Here is a 17396-nt window from a genome sequence, read left to right on the forward strand (position 1 = left end):
ATTACCTTGTACTCTAGTCTATCCAAGCGACCCTGTATCTTAAGCTGAAAGGAACATGCTTCAAAAGGGTCCTGTGGCCAGATCTCAAAGTGGTCCCTGCTCACAATCATAACTTTGCTTCCCGACCTTTGCTGGAAAACACTGCCTTGTCGTGCACACACGTAACGCACAACTTCCCCTCCTCATTGTACACCTTGCCCAGGATGTTGGCCGTATTCCGTCCCGCGCCATGAACCTCACAATCCACGATGACCTTGGCCCCCATAGGCACCGGCCGAAGATAACTCGTCGTGATCGTCCGGCTGACATGTCCCTCGTCCATGAATCCCTCCTTCGCAATCGTCACAAGCGCCGTGGACGTCAAATTATCAAGCAACGTGGCGGCGGCGCCACCATGCAAGTTTCCGGCCTTGTTGCAAAGTTCTCGCCCGATGGTAAGCGACCATTTCGTTCGGTTTGGCGTGGCTTCCAGAAGCTTAGGCGAGCAGTGTTTCAGCGCGTAGGTATCGAAGCCGAAGAAATTAGGATCGTCGGTGATCGACCGCTCGAGGGCCGTGACGCGCTCTTTGAGCGGCAGGTCCAGGAAGTTTCCGTAGTTCTTGAAGATGGCCTTGTGGGGATTCATTGGCTCTGGCTTTTTGGACATTGTGGTCGTCCTTTTGCGGTTTTGCTGTTGGCGGACTGAAGCCGGACTACGCTGAAGAGGTGGAAAGAGCTGTATATGTATTTCTGAGGATTGATAGCTAGCGTATAAGCCGGATCTATAGAACGAGAAGACTATTTCTCGCATTCACCACTCCCACGAGCAAAATAATCAGCACTGAGGCGAGCGCAAGGCCGAGAAGCAGCGAAGTGGCCTTGTGCCGAGGTCCAATCCAGACCTCTGTCAGTCACGTTGAGATAAGCGATAAGGCCGGCGATAGCCAGTGTCACCACGGGCCACTTCGGCGTCCGTGGTTACAGTGAGCCTTTTGGAGCCTTGGACTGAAGCAGGTGAAAGCCGCTCGTCATTGGCCTACATGACGGCCACCACAGCTGCTTACAGAAGGAATGATTTCAAGTACTCGGCGAGGCGCTTTATCGCACAAGGTATATCTGAATCGATAGTAGTGCCCATGATGCTCTCGAGACGCGTGCTGCAACCAGGCCCGCGCTCCGCCTGAGGTACTGACTCCTAGGCCAGCATTCCAATCGTTACCTGCCCTCTCCTCTCGCTTCTCACAGTCTGACATCCACACACTCTCCCTCGATCCACCCTGTTTCAGCCTTCTCGCATCGCATTTGCCGCTCTCGGTGTGCCTTCTTTCCACCTGACCATGGTCTCGCTGGGGAGATTTCCTTGCCATGGAGACGATGGACGAGGATGACCGGGCCGACAGAGCCATCTCATCAGAGAACAACAAACATTCCAAGCGAGATCGGCTCAAGGGAGCATTGGCCCGCACGAAGAGCAAGTTCAAGAAGGAGAACGAGAGACCCAAAGAAGCAGAACTGCCCGACGACGTGAACGACTTTCTAGCTGCCGGGAAAGCATCAACCTCAAGCGCAGGACGTTCCTTTCCACAGCGTTCAACAGTCACGCCTATTGACGAGCAGTCGTCCTCTCCCACCTCCACGAGACCATCCACCTCCGATTCCTTTGCCAATTCCTTTGCCGCCCAACGATCCCCCAGAAAGATCTCCGTCCCTAAGATCGACGTTTCGAACGCCCAAAGATGGCCTCGAGCACAGTCAGTGGGAACAACAGAGCAAGATATCAACGATTTCCTCCGACCTGAATACCAAGCCCGCAGTCAATCCGCGAGCTCGTTCTCCACTCAGCCAAAGAAGAAGGGACGAGGCAGGAAACTGAGTGTCTCATTCAATGAAGCACCTCCAGTCATCATCGGCGAGGGAGGTGACGATGCACCCACACCCCCGGTCGAGATCGGGAAGGCCAGGCAACGAGCGAGATCGGCATCGCCAGTTTCTCGTCGTGGTCAACATCCGCCAGGGGGATCTATGGACGGGACTTATGGCAAACGACCCAGTCCAGCCCCTCCGCCAGCTGGCCAAGTACATGCCCCTCCGGATGTCCTTCGGCCCCGGATGATGCAGCGCGTCCAGACAGGCTTTGCTGTCGACTCTATTGGCACCTCCGGGCTAGACAAGGAGTTTGAAATGACCCTTCGGGTAGGAGAGACTGCCAATTCTCCTGCCAGCAGAGAAACACCAGAGATTATCGCTCCTAGGCCTGTCCGGATTGTGCAGCCACCGCCTGCGGTGTTTGAAGAGTCGGCCGAATCTCAGATTGTCAAGAAAGAACCCGCCAGTCCAGATTTGCGCGAACAGTTCCGGGAGGGTGACGCTCTTCGAATGCATCTCGATAAAGAGGGACCGGACGTTGTTGACGAAATTAGACAGGGCAGACCCGTGAGAAGAGGTACCACCCAAGACAAACAAGAGCCGTCGAATTGGTTTTGAGCTCCTTGTCATCGTCGAATATATCACCTCGACCTGATTATGAGGCAACGCGTCTCTATGTGATGTATCGCAAATCTAGCCTGACGACCCATTGACTTCGTTCAGTGCCTTGAAACCCTGGATAAGGTCATCAAGCAGGTCCTTCTCGTCTTCGATGCCGATACTGAATCTACAAAGGTCTCTTCCCACGGTCGAATCTGTCATCGCTCTCCATTCGACCAAGCTCTCAACTCCACCCAAGCTTGTCGCGTGGTGGAAGAGATGCAGCTTGCTCGGCAATGTCCTTGCGAACTCGGACGATTTGAAGATGATCGAGAAGACAGGGCCGTACCCATTGGGCATCTGCTTCTTGAGCCACGTCTTGTAGTCCTGGGTCTGGAGACTGGCGTGGAGTACTTCTTTGACGACCGACTTGATGATTTCGGCATCGGATTGTGAAAGCCCCGTGCCAACCGTGTGACCTGTCAAGGCGCCATCGAGGGCATCAACTATTCTTCCGGCAGTCTCGCTTTGTCTCATGACGCGCAGCTCCAGCGTTCGAACGCTCCTTACCCCGAGCCAGCCTTCCAAACCTCCCATCACAGCGCCCAGGTATAGCCGGTCATTGAGCATCTTGGGTATCCATTCCTTTTGCTTGACCGCCAACACACCGCACAGCATATCTGAATGGCCACCGATATACTTTGTGCCTGAGTGCATCACCACATCTGCGCCATGCTTGAATGGATCCTGCAGGGGTGGCGGCGCAAAGGTGGCATCGACACTTAGATAAGCCCCTCTTGAGTGCGCGATGTCTGCATAGTGTTGGATGTTGAATGCTAGCCCTGTGGGATTTACGGGTGTCTCGAGGTGAATTAGATCACCCTTTTGGAGGTCTTCTGGTTTGCAGTCCAGAGGCAAGACCTTCAACCCAGACAGGTGCTGGTGCAATTCCAACACGCCGTGGCAGCCATGATATCCCGCCCCGATAGCCACTCTCTTCGGAGCCAGAAACGTTATCAAAGCATTGAAGGAAGCTAGACCAGACGAATACGTCAAGCACTCGCCCTTTAACAGCACGCTTAGAATCTTTTCCAGCCGCGATGTGCTGTGCGTGGTATGCCTCGAGTAGATATGTTCTCCCTGCGCGAAGATGGGTTCAGGTCTTTCATAATAGGGCCGCAGTTGGGAAGGATCTTTAGAGTAGCGGAAAGTGGTGGAGACGTGGATGGGGGGTGCGACGTCGTCGACCAGGTTCAGCGGGTCGTCGGCGTGAACTGCTTGTGTCGAGGGAGAGAGACTTGTCATATCCAATTCGCGCGATAGCTGCTCTTCCACCGAGTGAGGATCGGGGGAGGCGGCGCCGTTGATCGGCTGCGCAGGTTGAGGGAGATCCGAAGGGTCAGAACCCTGGACGACGCCGTGGGTAGTGGCCATGACAACCTCGACTGAATTCACGATTATTCAACAAAGAGTCAATGAAGATTCGTCGCTCTCTGAAACTGTCCTCGTAGCGAGATCTATACCACCCCCAAGACCTACGTAGTAGAGGTGTACGGTACTGATTACGATTCTGTTTCGCCCTTTGACTGACATTTGAGTCGCCCCCCATTTTTTCCAATGGCATAATGAATCCTAATTGAACTGCGCACTGCGGGCACTGCGGGGAGCCAGCGACAGCTCCGATTTCGCTTCAAGCTCCGCGTGGCTTTGCTTGGAACGGTTAGGCTTCAGTTGGCGATCGAGAGGGACGGAGTACGGGGGAGTAATAAGCATGCCACGCGCGGTGAGCTTTCATTTCGACGTCAGCCTTCTCAGTTCTCCGTGCTGATGTCGCTCCGCTGTTCAAAACCTCATATTCACGACTAATTACCTAGCGAATATTGTGCTTCGGATAGATTATGAACGTGGCGATTGTGTAGTGCCTCCTCACCAATCGGAGCGGGACGTGATACTGTAGGATGCCCTGGACTATCCTTCAATGATGCATTGATCTCCTGCACCACCTGGTTCCTCACTTGTGTCCAAACCACCGAGCACGATTGATCATGGACGGGTGGAGTGTCCACTTGTTACTCGTATCAAGTTGAAGACAGCGTGGAGACCGTGTCGAAGCCGGAGTGAAGGCGCGTATCGAGAGACCACCCTCTGCCGCATCTCGGGGTGGATGCACCAAGTAGTTTACGTCGACGCGAGGCATTGACTCGGTGAAGACATACGCCTTGATTGACGGGACCACAGGGAGCTTGAGACCGGAACTCTGATATCCTCCGAGAATACAAGCAGGCGTGGGAGAGGATTCGTCTCTTAGGTTGAAGAATTCCCGTTCGCGGCTTTCGTGCTGACGGCCTAACCCCCGGCACAGGATATAAGGTAAGGAGTAATGTCAAGGCAAGATCCACAGCCTCCTGGGATCGCCCAAAGAGGACAGAAACTCCTTCTCACTTTACGTTGCATTGTTGGGCATCTTAGCTTATATGCCTATTATGCACCCGCGAAGGCATGCCGCGGTTTATGAAAGGTCACCTCCATGCGCTGAACGCGTGGACAAGGTCATGAGGCCTCCGTGTACAGCATGGCCAAATATCATGCTGCGGTGCTCAAATACGGAGCCACAGACCGTGTTGATCGTTACTAAGTAGCTTAACTAATTGCCTCCGTGTACAGTATAGCTAGATATGATGCTGCGATGCTGGGATGCTGTGAAGTTCGAATACGGAGCCAGGGACCGCGTTGACTACCGTCAAGCAACTCAACCGGGAGACCCAGACTGACTTTCATGTACTCTGCACCCGTCTCCAATATCTCCATGGCGCACTCACGCAGTGCTGCCAGGTTCTTTCTTGTTCTCCGATTTGCAGCCTTGATGCGTCGACATTGGCGGTCCAGCGTGTGCTTGCATGCCGCACAGGCGAGTAGCGGAGTGTCAGAACAAACCGGTCTTCTCAGCAGTATTCTTGTCCGGATTCTGTCCTTGGATGGCTCACACTTTAGCCTCCCTCGTGCCGTGCGCATAGCGCTTGTCTTCTGTGATAGCTCAGAGCCCCTTGGCCGTGCGGATCTGGAAGAGATCCAATATCGATTGTGACTTCACACAACTCTGATTGTGCATTATTCACAGCTAGATATCAATTCACTACGTATCGCTGTTCTGCCGGTCGGCCAGACGTCTTAGATCCGCTGAGTACGTCGCTTGTGCAGGGGTGCGATGTCACCTCTCAGACCTCTCGGCCGCACGTCTCAAGCGTATCTAGGCTCTAACGTGCGAGGTAATGAGCTGCTGATCTTTCTTAAAGTCGCGTGTTGACTTCGCCACCTGTAACATCAATGAGGATCACCCAAATCGTGATGGACTGTAAGGCGCAATGCAACTTGTGCGGATCACACTAATTGAAGTTCAGATGAGAAGAGAGGGTCCAAGATTGAGTATCTGCACAAACAGATGTTGTGCGCCTCGTTCATTGTGCAAGGCAAACATCCTGGCTGTCTGGTGGTAGCAAATCGTCTCAACACTAAGCCAAATATTATGGAAGGGTAAGCTGTGAGAGAGACTTCACCTCTATTATCCTCCCTTGGTCTGCACTCTGGCTAGTCTCTACATAGCAAGCTTGAATGATAAGCCTCGTTCAATCTGACCATCTGTCTAGCTGGGCATGCAGGACCTATTACACCCAAGTCATCACGGCAATACCCAAAGGCATGTCCACGTTTAGTCGTCTCAAGGTCCGTGCGTCAGGGCCATTTTGAAGAAATGACCTTGAAGTCGGCCGTTCTGCCTGGAGGGTTTATTCACTGCTGGAAGCCGACTGTTGGAGGCCAGCTGTTCATGTGTAGGCATCACCGCTGGTATTGGCGGCGTTAGCGCACCTGTCGCCAGAACCTCCTGGTTTCCTTCATCTCCAGCTTAGGATGCCTGCTGATATGATTATCATTCTCCTTGTTTTCCCAATACTTGGGATGGACAACGAGGCTGGAGGGAGTAATTCTACGCGACGGCAATGCGTCCCCAGCTTTCGTCTTGCGTCTTGTCAGAACCTCTACCGTTGGTGGTCGAGCCTCTGTGTTTGCAGGCTGATCTTTCCCAAGGAATCCGGGTTAACGGATGCTACAAGCTATTACCAGCATCAAAATTCTGCGCCTCGAGCACAGGTGGAGGCATCCAGCGTACTTGATCGTAAGAGGTGCTCGATGCCGATATGGAAGAAATCCTGACCTGCTGGACGGTCTTGATACGATTTGAAGTTCTTCTCAGACGACTCGCTAAGCAGTTAACTCAAGTTTCCAGTATGGGACTGCACTCGGACATTTGTTGGCCCCATTGTGCATGACCCTGTGCGTTTGGCCCGTGGATGAGATGCACAGGTGAGAGTAAATCAGGTACCTAATAAGACATGCCATCGTCCGTTGCACTCCCCGAGCCCGTCTTGACTGGGGCTCAAAGTTGATTTCAAGGAGTGGCAATCAATGAAGCTGACGGCAGGATCGAATACCTTGTCGAAGTTCTATCCAAGTCAAGGAGAATATAGACCGTGTGTTGGAGGCCGATAAGCTGAGGCACTGAGAAGATGCCTCCACCTCTTTAGGTCTCTGAGGTCCACGCTGCGTCCCCAGGAGGCCGAGGCGATCAAGGATCATGAAAAAGTAACTGAGGAAAGGGAGCACACCATTGCCGATGAATCTGAGGGAAACTTCCATACTATGTCGCCCTGATCTGCGAGTACATCCATAAGTCGTATTCACTTCCATCCTCGTAGACAATGATTACTCCCATGATCCTCTATTTTGATCTGCCATCACCGACCAGGTACAAAGTTAGACTGCTGGTTGTACATCTTTCTATCGGTCTACCGCTGCCGTAAAATACCCCTCTCTTGAACGAACACGAATATACACAAATTCTTCCCCAGATCTATCCCGTCAGCATGCATCGCCAACTCACGGACCCGCAGGCTTGAGTCCAACTTCCAACAGCGTCTTCTCCGCGTCCTTGAAGACCTTCCCATCCCGGACGACTTCCAATTGGCTCCCACCCCTGACAAGAACGACAACAGTCTTCGGCGCACTCTGGGCAATCTGCCACTTCTCCGCCGCGAACTTGGACAAGGCTTGCAACATTTCCGTGACCGTGGCGCTGTATTTGGCCGCCACAATATACGGGTCCTGTCCCGCATTGACTTCCGAGACCATAAGCATGACCTCGAGCTCGTTCAGCGCGCCGTCTGCAAATCGCTTTACCTGCAGAGCGGCTGATATGTTGTTGACGAAGTCCGATTCCGGAGGGTCGGGTGCAGGATGCCGCATGTCTGTGTTTCTTCTCTCTGCGTGCCCTTCGTCATGGACGGGGTTGTTTGCTTCGGGAGCTTCGGTGTCGATCCATGCCTCTACTGCCATCCTGTTGTAGTGTGCGGTTGTTGCCTCGGGAACTATCGATGTTTCGTCGGTCGAGTCTGATGGAATGACAATAGCTTCTGACGGAAGGTTAGTCTTGGAGATGACAGGTGTGGTCTGGGAAGGGACGGACTTGTATCGTGGTGTTTATCCATCTTGACGAGTGGAAGGCAGCTCGGGGATGCCGATCTGGAAATAAAATGCAGCCGGCTGAGCGCAGCACAGAGCAAGCAGTTTACCTCACGCGTTTGTGGTCCTCAGCACTGTCAAGCGATGCGAACAGTTTGCTTTGTGTCTTGACCTTTGTCGTCGGTCTGAGGTGGTCGGATGGAACAAATCGGAATGTTGGCATCTTTGTCTGGCATAAGATCGGAGTGGCAGCTGGAAGTTCCGGGCTACGGCGGGAGATCTTAGATCAGTGAATATAAGATGGATTCCACTCCGCTGGATTCGCATTTTCACTTTGAATCGGTGTCGATATGGCCGGGTGGCTTTGGTTGGGCAAACATGCTTCTGTGTACACACTGACGGAATACTCTGGCAAAGCAGCAAGCGGTAGCCGAATGGCGTGCTGAAAGTAGTTGTGTCCCTTTTCAGTCCGTCCATGGACCTGCTGTTCAACGTAGAGTGAGCTTTAGCATTTGTTCACAAGACTTGAATCTCGACTACTGCATTTCAAGACAGTATGGTCTTGGCTCTTTGACGAAAAGCTACCGCTTCCAGGGAGATCTACGATAATTACTTCGGCGAGCTGTTGTGCCTCGACTGCTCCAGCTTCTCCGACGTGTTGAGTCAATCTCGGCCTATTTAGCCAACAACTGGTATCTCTCTGTAGAAACTGGAGACTTGTGATTCATCATTCCCATCATGCTTTACTCCGGGTATATTGGGGCGTAGGACATCAGCGACACCAACGACTGTTTAGTTCGTTCCGTGGCGACTCTACCGAAAGCTTACGTCAATGAGTGAGAGACAATGGAAGAACATTGAAGGCGACGATCCCTACACTGCCTATCATCGCTTGCCCGTCGCAGGTTCGGAGAGCCAGAGCGAATTTAATCGCTGTATCTCGCACTGAATATAGCCGTGGGTATTCAGGTCGCACGGACTGTGTGTAAAAGAGAATCAAAATTCGGGCAAGTGTCTTGATCTGTGTGTGACGTCCGATGAAGCTTGTTTCCAAGCCTGTCGCCTGTGCTCGTTGAATCAAATATTCCTGCCCTGTGTGGCGGAGGTTCATTCGCGCTCTGTCCCATCTGAACGCCTTCAAATCGAATCTGACTTTGACCTTGGTGCCTCTGCCCAGCCCACGCAATGACCATGCTTCCCGACTCCCATGAAACCGCCTCACAACCATATCCCCACCCGGCATCGCTTGGGCCTTCCAGAGGTGGCTCCGGAACCTGTTGCTGAGGTCTTGGAGGAGTCTCCAGCTAGCCTTTTCGGGCGTATTTGGTCGGAGCGGAGTACTTCATCCCCTGGAGTATCTCGGCAGCTTCGAGTTCCTGCTTCTTGGCTTGGCGGTTGTCCTCGATCGAGTCTGGCTGTGCGCTCCGCTTCTTGGCTTGGGTGGTGTCCTCGGTCGACCCTGGCTGTGCGTTCTGCTTGGTGCCTTGTCTAGAGCTCCGTGCGCCGTCTTGAACGAACCAAGGCTCGGCGAACAGTGTCGGCTCGTCGTCTCCCTCGAGCTCCGGAGGTAGGACATTGGCTGAAGAAGAAGCTCTTTCAGTGTTGTTGATGGACGGTGAACCTTCGGCATTGCCGAGGTTGTCCGTTCCCATCTTGCGTAGAGCCTCTTCTCCGCGCAAGGCGCTTGACACGGGCCTTGGATTGCCTGATCGTATTGCTGCAGGAGGGGGTCGAAGGACGGCACGAGGTCTTCTGAACGGTGGTGGATCTATTCAAATTATGTCAGCGGTGCCAAAGTAATACGAGTGTGTTTGCACTCACTGCAAGCATCCTCCAAGGCACCAATTGATGTGAGCCGTTCACCGCGTTCATCCGTCCCCCGCCCTGCCCTTCCAGGGGCAGACGATCGTTGATCCCGTGCTGTTTGCATGTCAGTCAGGGTCTCAGGCTGAAGAGAATCGTTCAAGGGAGAGAATGTTGTCGAACTCACTCTGAAGCGGAGCAGTGCCAATGGGGCCAGTCTCCTCCTGCTGTTGCTCTGGGTTTCCCATGTTGTCGTCGGTGTATCAAGTGGTCGGGTATTGTGGCGCACTGTGATACAAGGGAGAACAGGCTCATGGCGGAGGAGGGGGAAGGGGATATATATATACAAGAATAATGAGGACTCGGAAGTCTGATCGTAGTCGATCACATTCGATCACGTGGGATGTGAAGGAGGTATAGGGTTTACGGGGCGCGAAGGTCTTATATAGATAAAAATCTTGTCGCGAAGGGGTAATCCTGGTACACTTCACAGCCAGAGGTGGTGAATTTCATGGTCCGGAGCAAGAAATAGACGTGACGCGATCCTTTGTCACTCTATTTAGCTGACAAACAAGGGAAATATTGGTGAAGTGAAGCCAACCTAACTGATTTTGACGGTCGCACTTCGCTGAATTGTGACCCGTGGTGAAGTCTTCAGGCAGTTGAGTTCGTCAAATGTCCAAAAGTGCCGTAAAGCAGTGACAAATGGTTCAGTTAAGTGACATTTATTATCATGATCTTCAGGTCTAGATCGCTGGACTACAGCAACTATGAGTACTGATAGCTCTGTCACCGACACTGGCTCTTGTGTGACTTCACGATTTGGACCGTTCACGTTATAGGGTAGCGCAGATCTAGTCAGAGTAGTCGTGAAGCACTGTTGCAGTGAAGGACTGGAGAGTGATTTACACAAAGCGTGGTCGAGGGCCTCTGTCAGGTTAGGTGAGTCAGGCAGGCTGGTAAAACCTGATATTCACTGGGCGTGGGGCTGGCTTGCAAGGTCACAAAGGGGAGTAATCAGTTAGGATCACTTTGTGTAGGCAAAAAATGAAGAGGCTTCGTTCCAGGTAAGGCATCTACACAGGCAAATGGATGCCAAGACCTCAGGGGTGCGCAGCCTCGTATCATGGCAACCGATTGCGCATTGCTCGAAGGCTCTATCTATCTAAGATAATATCAATTATCCGTAATATCATCTATCCTTTGTTCCGCCATCTATTGCCCCGGTTGTCTCTCCTCCGGGATAAGGTATTTCTAAGAGTCAGTATACCATCTAATCTCATCTCCTGTTTTTCAAGTCCTTGACCATTCCACGAACCGCACGGGCAATAGCATGTCGGCCGTCATAGCACGGATACACAATGACGGCGAACATGGCGGCGAAATGCCAGATAATGGCCACGGAGACCCATCCGTCGAAAAATGCCCTTGTGAAGATATAGTCTCGGTACAGTGGCAATGGCCAGAGGACGACGGTGACCAAGACATTGACGACAAAGTAGATGCTGGCAATCTTGAACCACTTTTTAATGTGCCGGATAGTCGCTTCGTCGAATGGGTGAACGACTTGGTCGAGGGGGGTTCGAGCGTTCATTTTGTGAGCTGGTGGATGTGGGCTTCTACTGGGACTCTTTGGTGAGCCGCTCTCTTCTGCCGCGGTGAGGTAGGGTCCTTTTCGGAGCTGGTATTTCCCTGAGGCGTCTCATTCACAGCTTCGCTGCTGGGTACTTTGGATACCAGAGAGCTGCTCGGTTGGCTTGTGTCTTCGATCAGGTCGATTGTCAGAAACTCGCGCCAGTCGAAACGGCTCGGCCAGGCCAAAGATATGATGACAGAATAGAGAGCCGGGGAGAAGAAAGAGACGATCGCGGCGTACAGACCTGGCACCTGTGCCTGGGTGGTTTGGATGTTGATCGCCCCAGACCACGCCCAGGACAGGGAAAGCCAAGTTGCAAGACCAGACAGAAGGCCAAGGATAGGAGCCAGGATGGCCGCCAATTTCGTTTGCCTCGACCATAGAAGCGTTAGAATCATCGGTAGAATGCCCGGGCATGCCACGATAGGTCGGAAGTAGGTGGACCAGTTGTTCGTCGCGCCGGCGTACTCGAGCATGATTGCAAATCCAGCCATAAAGCAACCGTGGAAGACTACACCCCAATGGCTCACTTGAAGCGTTTTGCGGTCCGACGCATGTGGGTTGATGTAAGTCCGGAAGAAGTCGAGAGAGATGATGCTGCTAACCGCGATCATGGACGAAGACACCGTGCTGGTGATGGCCATGAAGATGAGTACAAGCAGACCAGCAGTGGCGCCGGTACCGAGTAACGACCTCAACACGTACGGCATTACGAGACCGGAGTTGACTTGTTTGAGTGTCAGAGTATTGGGATAGTCGAACCAAACAGGAGTGTTCTCGATCGCTCGGGCACTGAGGCCGATAATGGTACCGGTACACCAAGGTATGGCGATGATGACAACAGACACCAGGTCGTATGCTGGGACAACCGAGTGCACTTCCGAGGCGAAAGATTTCTGCCAGAAGGCTGTGTCCATGAGCACTAAGGCAAGGTTGCCGAACTTGAGGACCAGGCCAAACATCAGGGCTGTTCCAGATACATTAGCTTGGTTCCCTGAGGTAGCAGTAATAAACCTGTCTTACAGCTCCTAGATTTCATAGTCAAAAGCGAGCCTTTGTAGTTGCCGGGGATATAATCTTCCGTGGCTTTGACTTTCTCGTACAAGCCTGAGACGCCGCCAATGTGTTCATTTGTCAAGACGGCTAGCGAGAAGTAGATCAAGAGGATCAGAGCAATGGTTGTATGCAGGAAGTCGGTCAAGAAAGTTGCTTTAAGGCCCCCAACGGCCGTATAGGTGACGACTGTAGAAATACAGAGATCAGCATCCATTCGCATGAGCTTGATGCTACCGGCCCTGGAATGACTTACCTCCTGCAGGAATCAAGATGCAAGCTGCAACGACGTGCATTCCGGTCATTCCGGTCACCAGCTGAGCCCCGGCAAGAATCATGCTACCGCAGCCAAAAATATTGTTGACCAGATTCAGAAGGATGAAAAGCCAGTGCGCATATTTTCCATACCTCAGCTTGATGATCTCAAGCGAGGTATGCGCGTACGGTACGCGCAGCTTCGCTATAATCCCGAGCACGGCCATGAGGGCGATCTGGAACGATAATCCGCTTGCCCACCAGACCGGAAGAGCGATTCCGAACTTGTAGGTGTAGGCCGCCGAAAAGACACTTTCATTGATCCACATCCTTGATCAAGCCACGTATGTCAACACATATACTTTGTATCACCACCACCCTTTGAACTTACCAACTCGAGAAGACGGCCGAGGCCGTCAATCCGGTACCCACGGAACGATTTGCAACCATGAACATTTCTGATTGATCACTGTCCTCTGACATGTACCTCTTCTGGATGCGGACAGCGAAGACGATGATAAGGCAGAATAGCACCGAAAGGCCAACGATAATGCCATAGCCATCGGCTTGGCTGAGAAGCTCCACAGCCATCTTGGAATTTTAGTAAACTCGACAATACAGAACTCCGGATTGAGGCAACAAGGAGAATCTCGACGGAGTACCGCCGTATATTCTCGAGGTTCTTATACCAGGACAGTACGCATCCGCAACCCACGTGATTTGCAGACTGGCGTTGATGGTATCATCGATAAGCGTGCTGACATGCCTGGACTCGTGCTTGTTGGGCGAAGAAAACTCAGCGTTGCTTATGCTCTGATTGGCAAGGACAAGCCTTCTTACTTGTCTAGATGCTGTGGTGGACATTGGAACCCGAAATCGCGTGCGAACGTAGTGGAGTAGGCATGATTGCGTTATGCGGTTCTCGCAGCACGCAATGTGGAGCACAAGTCCGCAGCTTGAGAAATGCTCCTCGGACGTGAAATATCACGCAGCTGGGCCGCTGCGGTGATCTGCGTTTCACAGAGCCAACCATATCTTCGAGATCTGGCTTGTGGCTGGCTCATGCACATGGGAAAAGCGCCGTCTTGACCCGACGTTGGCAAGAAATCGGACAGCTAGAAGCAGTGCGCCAAGAAGTTGAACATGTCTCAGAAGGGCTGAACAAAGATCCGGAGGTGTAAGGGAATTTTACAGCACGGCAGAACGTGGTTGATTGTCGTGGCTGGCATTCCTGGCGCTCGTGAGGTTGTTGGATCCCCGTGTCGAGGATCGTAGTGCAAAGAGAATGATACCCAGAATGTCTCCTGGCAATTCCGGATCACCTTCAGCTGGTTCATACGAGGCATTCAATGCCATTTTCGCAGCCTCGTTTGCCATGCACACATGTGAAGGCTGTCGTTATTGAGCCAGCCGGTTACTGGATACATTCCAAACAGGCGAGGTATCCGGTACCGGATGCTTCTGGTAAAAGACGAAAGAGGTAAGAAAGATCCGCCTGTTGGCCTATTCAAGTGCCCAGAGCGTTCCCGCAGCTTCATACAGTTCAATGCATATGCGTGGTATAGAACCAAAGGTGGTCAATTACAGCGTCAGTCGTAGTTGTGAGTGTGAGCGGGAAGCTGAAGGCTTGATGCCCATGTTTTGCCAAGCCCTAGTCACGTGGCATTCTGGATAAACGCTCGCGATACCACGTCGAGAGTTGCTTAGTAATGTGGGACTAGCGCGTAATCGGACTCGGCTTAGTTCCCCAAACATTTGAATTCTTTGTAAATCTGGCGTTGGCAGTTCGCTTCATTGTTCCTTCCATGACTTCTCACACAACTTTCACCACAAGGACTGTGGGCTTGTGGGTGTTTCTGTACATCGACCTCCCCGCGCACCGCTTGTAGCTCTGCCAATCGCTTCACCCACACCTTGATGTGATCCCGGAGTGGGACTCCAGGACAAGTCGCGATACGACAAGGCCAGGGCTTCGAGATCTTTTGGTCCAAGCCCCGTGCCTTCACTCTTTTGTTTTCGATGTTCTCTATTTGTGATTTTGCACATTGGGCTTTCTCTTCTCTCCTAGCTTTCGGCGAGCAGCTCAACGACTGAATGAACTCGTCTTGGTTGGTACCGTTGAGCTTCAAGGATCTGACGCAGCTGACCTGCTGAATTTCATGCCCTTGGACAGAGCCTGGGTCTGGTTGCTAGCGCCAGTCAGACGTGGATATGAGGCCCATTGTAATTCACCCGGGTTACGAAAAAGCGTTGTCTGGGATCCTCACAAAGGCTTTCAATTCATTGTATTCGTCGATTTCGAGTTCGACACCAAGAAGTTTCATCCAGAATACATCGCCATAGGGGTATGGAGACCGCGCGATGTGCGCTATACCTCGAATACGATGCTTTTATTTCTATTTTGCGGAAACGGACGATGATGCCCAAGGATGAGAGGGGATGACGCATTGGCTGCCTCATCCGTCACAGTCCGGCATTGAACTGCCTCTACCATTTGCACGGATAATTCACTTTCATTTTTGAATAACTGCCTGATGGCAGACCTGTTGTGGCTGCCTTGGAGCTGCTTCTTCTCAAGCCTACCAGCTTTCGAACAGGCCCTCATCCTTCCCAATCCACATCTTCTCACCACAGATCTTCAGACTCACATCTGATGACCTGGGCGCAGTCTCCAACCCAGCCGCGACAATTTCGAAGCCAGCTCTGGCCAGGCAGCCGAAGCCAAGCCAGCATCGCCAACATGTCGACAATTATCAGACTCAACGGCGATAGCTCTGCGATGTCCATGATCGTACGTCCAAATTGTCAAAAGTTTTCCCGAACACCGTTCCAAGCACCAAGCCTTGAGATCTCCATGAAGAAACAGAGAACATCTCAAAGCGTGACGCAGGTTCAAGATGCGATGCAGCATTCGGTGTTGAAAGAGGACTCGGATTGCCATCAGTCGCAGCCACCTTTCCTCGTAAATACTGCCAGACGGGTCACGAACGCACTAACAGCCAGGGAGATATACGAGTCTGCCCTGGATCCAGCACTCGTCCCGGAACCGCTTACGTTGAGGGGGCAATACCGCAACGTGTCCGCGCCTGCCGCGCTTCAAACTACAAGATCAGACAGTCCGCGCTATACACCTCTTCAACAGGTCGCAACTGGGGATGGAAGCTCTAAGAGGCATTTTCATAGCCGACGTCGAAGTCACCAACATGTCCTTCTAGATATATCAGCACGACTGATCGCTGCCGGAATCGAAGCAGCTGACGTCGCCCAAATAATGAACCTCATACTGCAAGAACTGATCCACAAAATTGCACGCTGTACGGTGGCTGTTCGAGACACGCCGAGTATTGTGGAGGAAGAGATCCGAACGTTCTATGCTTCAAATTCAGCATCCTCGGACGGCGGGTTTCCACAGAGCGGAGGTATAAGCCCGCATGTGACCGATGCGGATGTCACTCATAGGCGAGGAGATCCATTCCAGGAAGAAAGAACAACCCATCATCACCAGTCCGACGCAGTAGAGGAAGGTCCATGGGCAAGAATCAAAGAAATGGCCACCCCACACGACTTTGCGGTGGACGGGCATCAGCAGGATGAAGGATTATCCGTGTATCACGATGCTCTTGAGAGTCTTGAGAAAGAGCCAGCGATGTACCAACAGCTAATACAACAGGGAGAGCATGATACCTCAACTTGCTGCAGACGGCCAGCCGGCCTAGGATTCTGGCGCCGCAACGCCCCTGCTGCACTCCCTGTCCAAACCACTCCGGCAAGCGAGAGCATAGCACTGGTACCATCACCACTGACTGCGCAACCATCTAGGATGGCAACGTTTCTTATGGGTATCCGCACAGCAATCTTCGCATCGCTAGCTACTATCGTCGGCAGACTTCTTGGGGTCTTGATGTCCGAGCTGCAGACGTCAGGGTTCAGTCTCATCAATATCCTGAACACCCTTGGTGGTTGTGCGAGAATGATTGCACTGGTTCTCGCTATGGTTCTGTGTGTACAGATCTATGCGAGGACACGTTCATGAAAGGAAAGCCAAAGGACTTTTTTCAACGATGGTAAATGGTGCAGTCAGAGGGATATGTCAAGTGGTCGCTTCGACCGGAATGGCCAGCAGACCAACATCGGTGGCGTCAGGGGGAGAAGCCTGGGTAAGTGATTTACCAGGTATGTGTCCGCAGTCATTCCCCAATCCTATATGTCAAAGTCAGCAAAAGAAGCATGTACGATTCCGCGATGAGCAATTATGAGGACTTACCCTGTAGGCTTATCGGTCCAATGCAAACGGAATTTCCCAAGCTTCTCCCATCGGACTCTGCCCCTTCCCTTCTTCAGCTATCAGTAGTTTTGTTCCTATTTAGCTCGGTCTCGACTGCGAGCGGCCCGTTGCTTGTGTCAAGGAAGTTGAGCATCGGTGTCATGGTGATGTCGCGACGCTGGGCGGTTTTATTGCGCATCCGACAGGGCAACGGGCTCGGACGAAGAGCTCATAAATGTGGTCAAGAGGGATCGGAAGGTTGTACGATACGATGGCTTGGGAAGTCGTCTTCGTAAAGGAGTGTGCCAGGGCAAGATCTACTTGGGATGTTGGGTCGTTTGGCCGCAGTACCAAGTTCACGGCTCTGAAACTTGCAAGGGCATTCCAACTATTGTTGTTTACTTATTTGATTGGTGATACACGTGC

At 52.3% G+C, this 17396-nt stretch overlaps 7 protein-coding genes across 7 annotated transcripts; 2 read left to right on the forward strand and 5 right to left on the reverse strand.

Moving 5' to 3' along the window:
• Positions 1 to 106: 106 nt before the first annotated feature.
• Positions 107 to 646, reverse strand: G647_09917 (uncharacterized protein; the record flags this gene model as incomplete). The annotated part of the gene is made up of 1 exon (XM_008725909.1): positions 107 to 646. The coding sequence occupies one exon, from the start codon at positions 644 to 646 to the stop codon at positions 107 to 109; it is 540 nt and encodes a 179-aa protein (XP_008724131.1).
• A 698-nt stretch (positions 647 to 1344) lies between these two features.
• G647_09918 (uncharacterized protein) lies at positions 1345 to 2463 on the forward strand (the record flags this gene model as incomplete). The annotated part of the gene is made up of 1 exon (XM_008725910.1): positions 1345 to 2463. One exon carries the CDS (start codon positions 1345 to 1347, stop codon positions 2461 to 2463), a length of 1119 nt encoding a protein of 372 aa, XP_008724132.1.
• A 75-nt stretch (positions 2464 to 2538) lies between these two features.
• Positions 2539 to 3879, reverse strand: G647_09919 (uncharacterized protein; the record flags this gene model as incomplete). The annotated part of the gene is made up of 1 exon (XM_008725911.1): positions 2539 to 3879. One exon carries the CDS (start codon positions 3877 to 3879, stop codon positions 2539 to 2541), a length of 1341 nt encoding a protein of 446 aa, XP_008724133.1.
• Positions 3880 to 7377: 3498 nt separating this feature from the next.
• On the reverse strand, positions 7378 to 7833 carry G647_09920 (uncharacterized protein; the record flags this gene model as incomplete). Its single annotated transcript, XM_008725912.1, has 1 exon — positions 7378 to 7833. The coding sequence occupies one exon, from the start codon at positions 7831 to 7833 to the stop codon at positions 7378 to 7380; it is 456 nt and encodes a 151-aa protein (XP_008724134.1).
• Positions 7834 to 9263: 1430 nt separating this feature from the next.
• G647_09921 (uncharacterized protein) lies at positions 9264 to 10010 on the reverse strand (the record flags this gene model as incomplete). The annotated part of the gene is made up of 3 exons (XM_008725913.1): positions 9264 to 9727; positions 9781 to 9879; positions 9950 to 10010. The coding sequence occupies 3 exons, from the start codon at positions 10008 to 10010 to the stop codon at positions 9264 to 9266; spliced, it is 624 nt and encodes a 207-aa protein (XP_008724135.1).
• A 1031-nt stretch (positions 10011 to 11041) lies between these two features.
• Positions 11042 to 13297, reverse strand: G647_09922 (uncharacterized protein; the record flags this gene model as incomplete). The annotated part of the gene is made up of 5 exons (XM_008725914.1): positions 11042 to 11390; positions 11552 to 12365; positions 12422 to 12640; positions 12708 to 13036; positions 13098 to 13297. 5 exons carry the CDS (start codon positions 13295 to 13297, stop codon positions 11042 to 11044), a joined length of 1911 nt encoding a protein of 636 aa, XP_008724136.1.
• A 2149-nt stretch (positions 13298 to 15446) lies between these two features.
• On the forward strand, positions 15447 to 16739 carry G647_09923 (uncharacterized protein; the record flags this gene model as incomplete). Its single annotated transcript, XM_008725915.1, has 1 exon — positions 15447 to 16739. One exon carries the CDS (start codon positions 15447 to 15449, stop codon positions 16737 to 16739), a length of 1293 nt encoding a protein of 430 aa, XP_008724137.1.
• Positions 16740 to 17396: the final 657 nt, after the last annotated feature.

The sequence above is a fragment of the Cladophialophora carrionii genome, assembly GCF_000365165.1.
Source record: "Cladophialophora carrionii CBS 160.54 unplaced genomic scaffold supercont1.11, whole genome shotgun sequence".
Taxonomy (NCBI): Eukaryota; Fungi; Ascomycota; class Eurotiomycetes; order Chaetothyriales; family Herpotrichiellaceae; genus Cladophialophora; species Cladophialophora carrionii.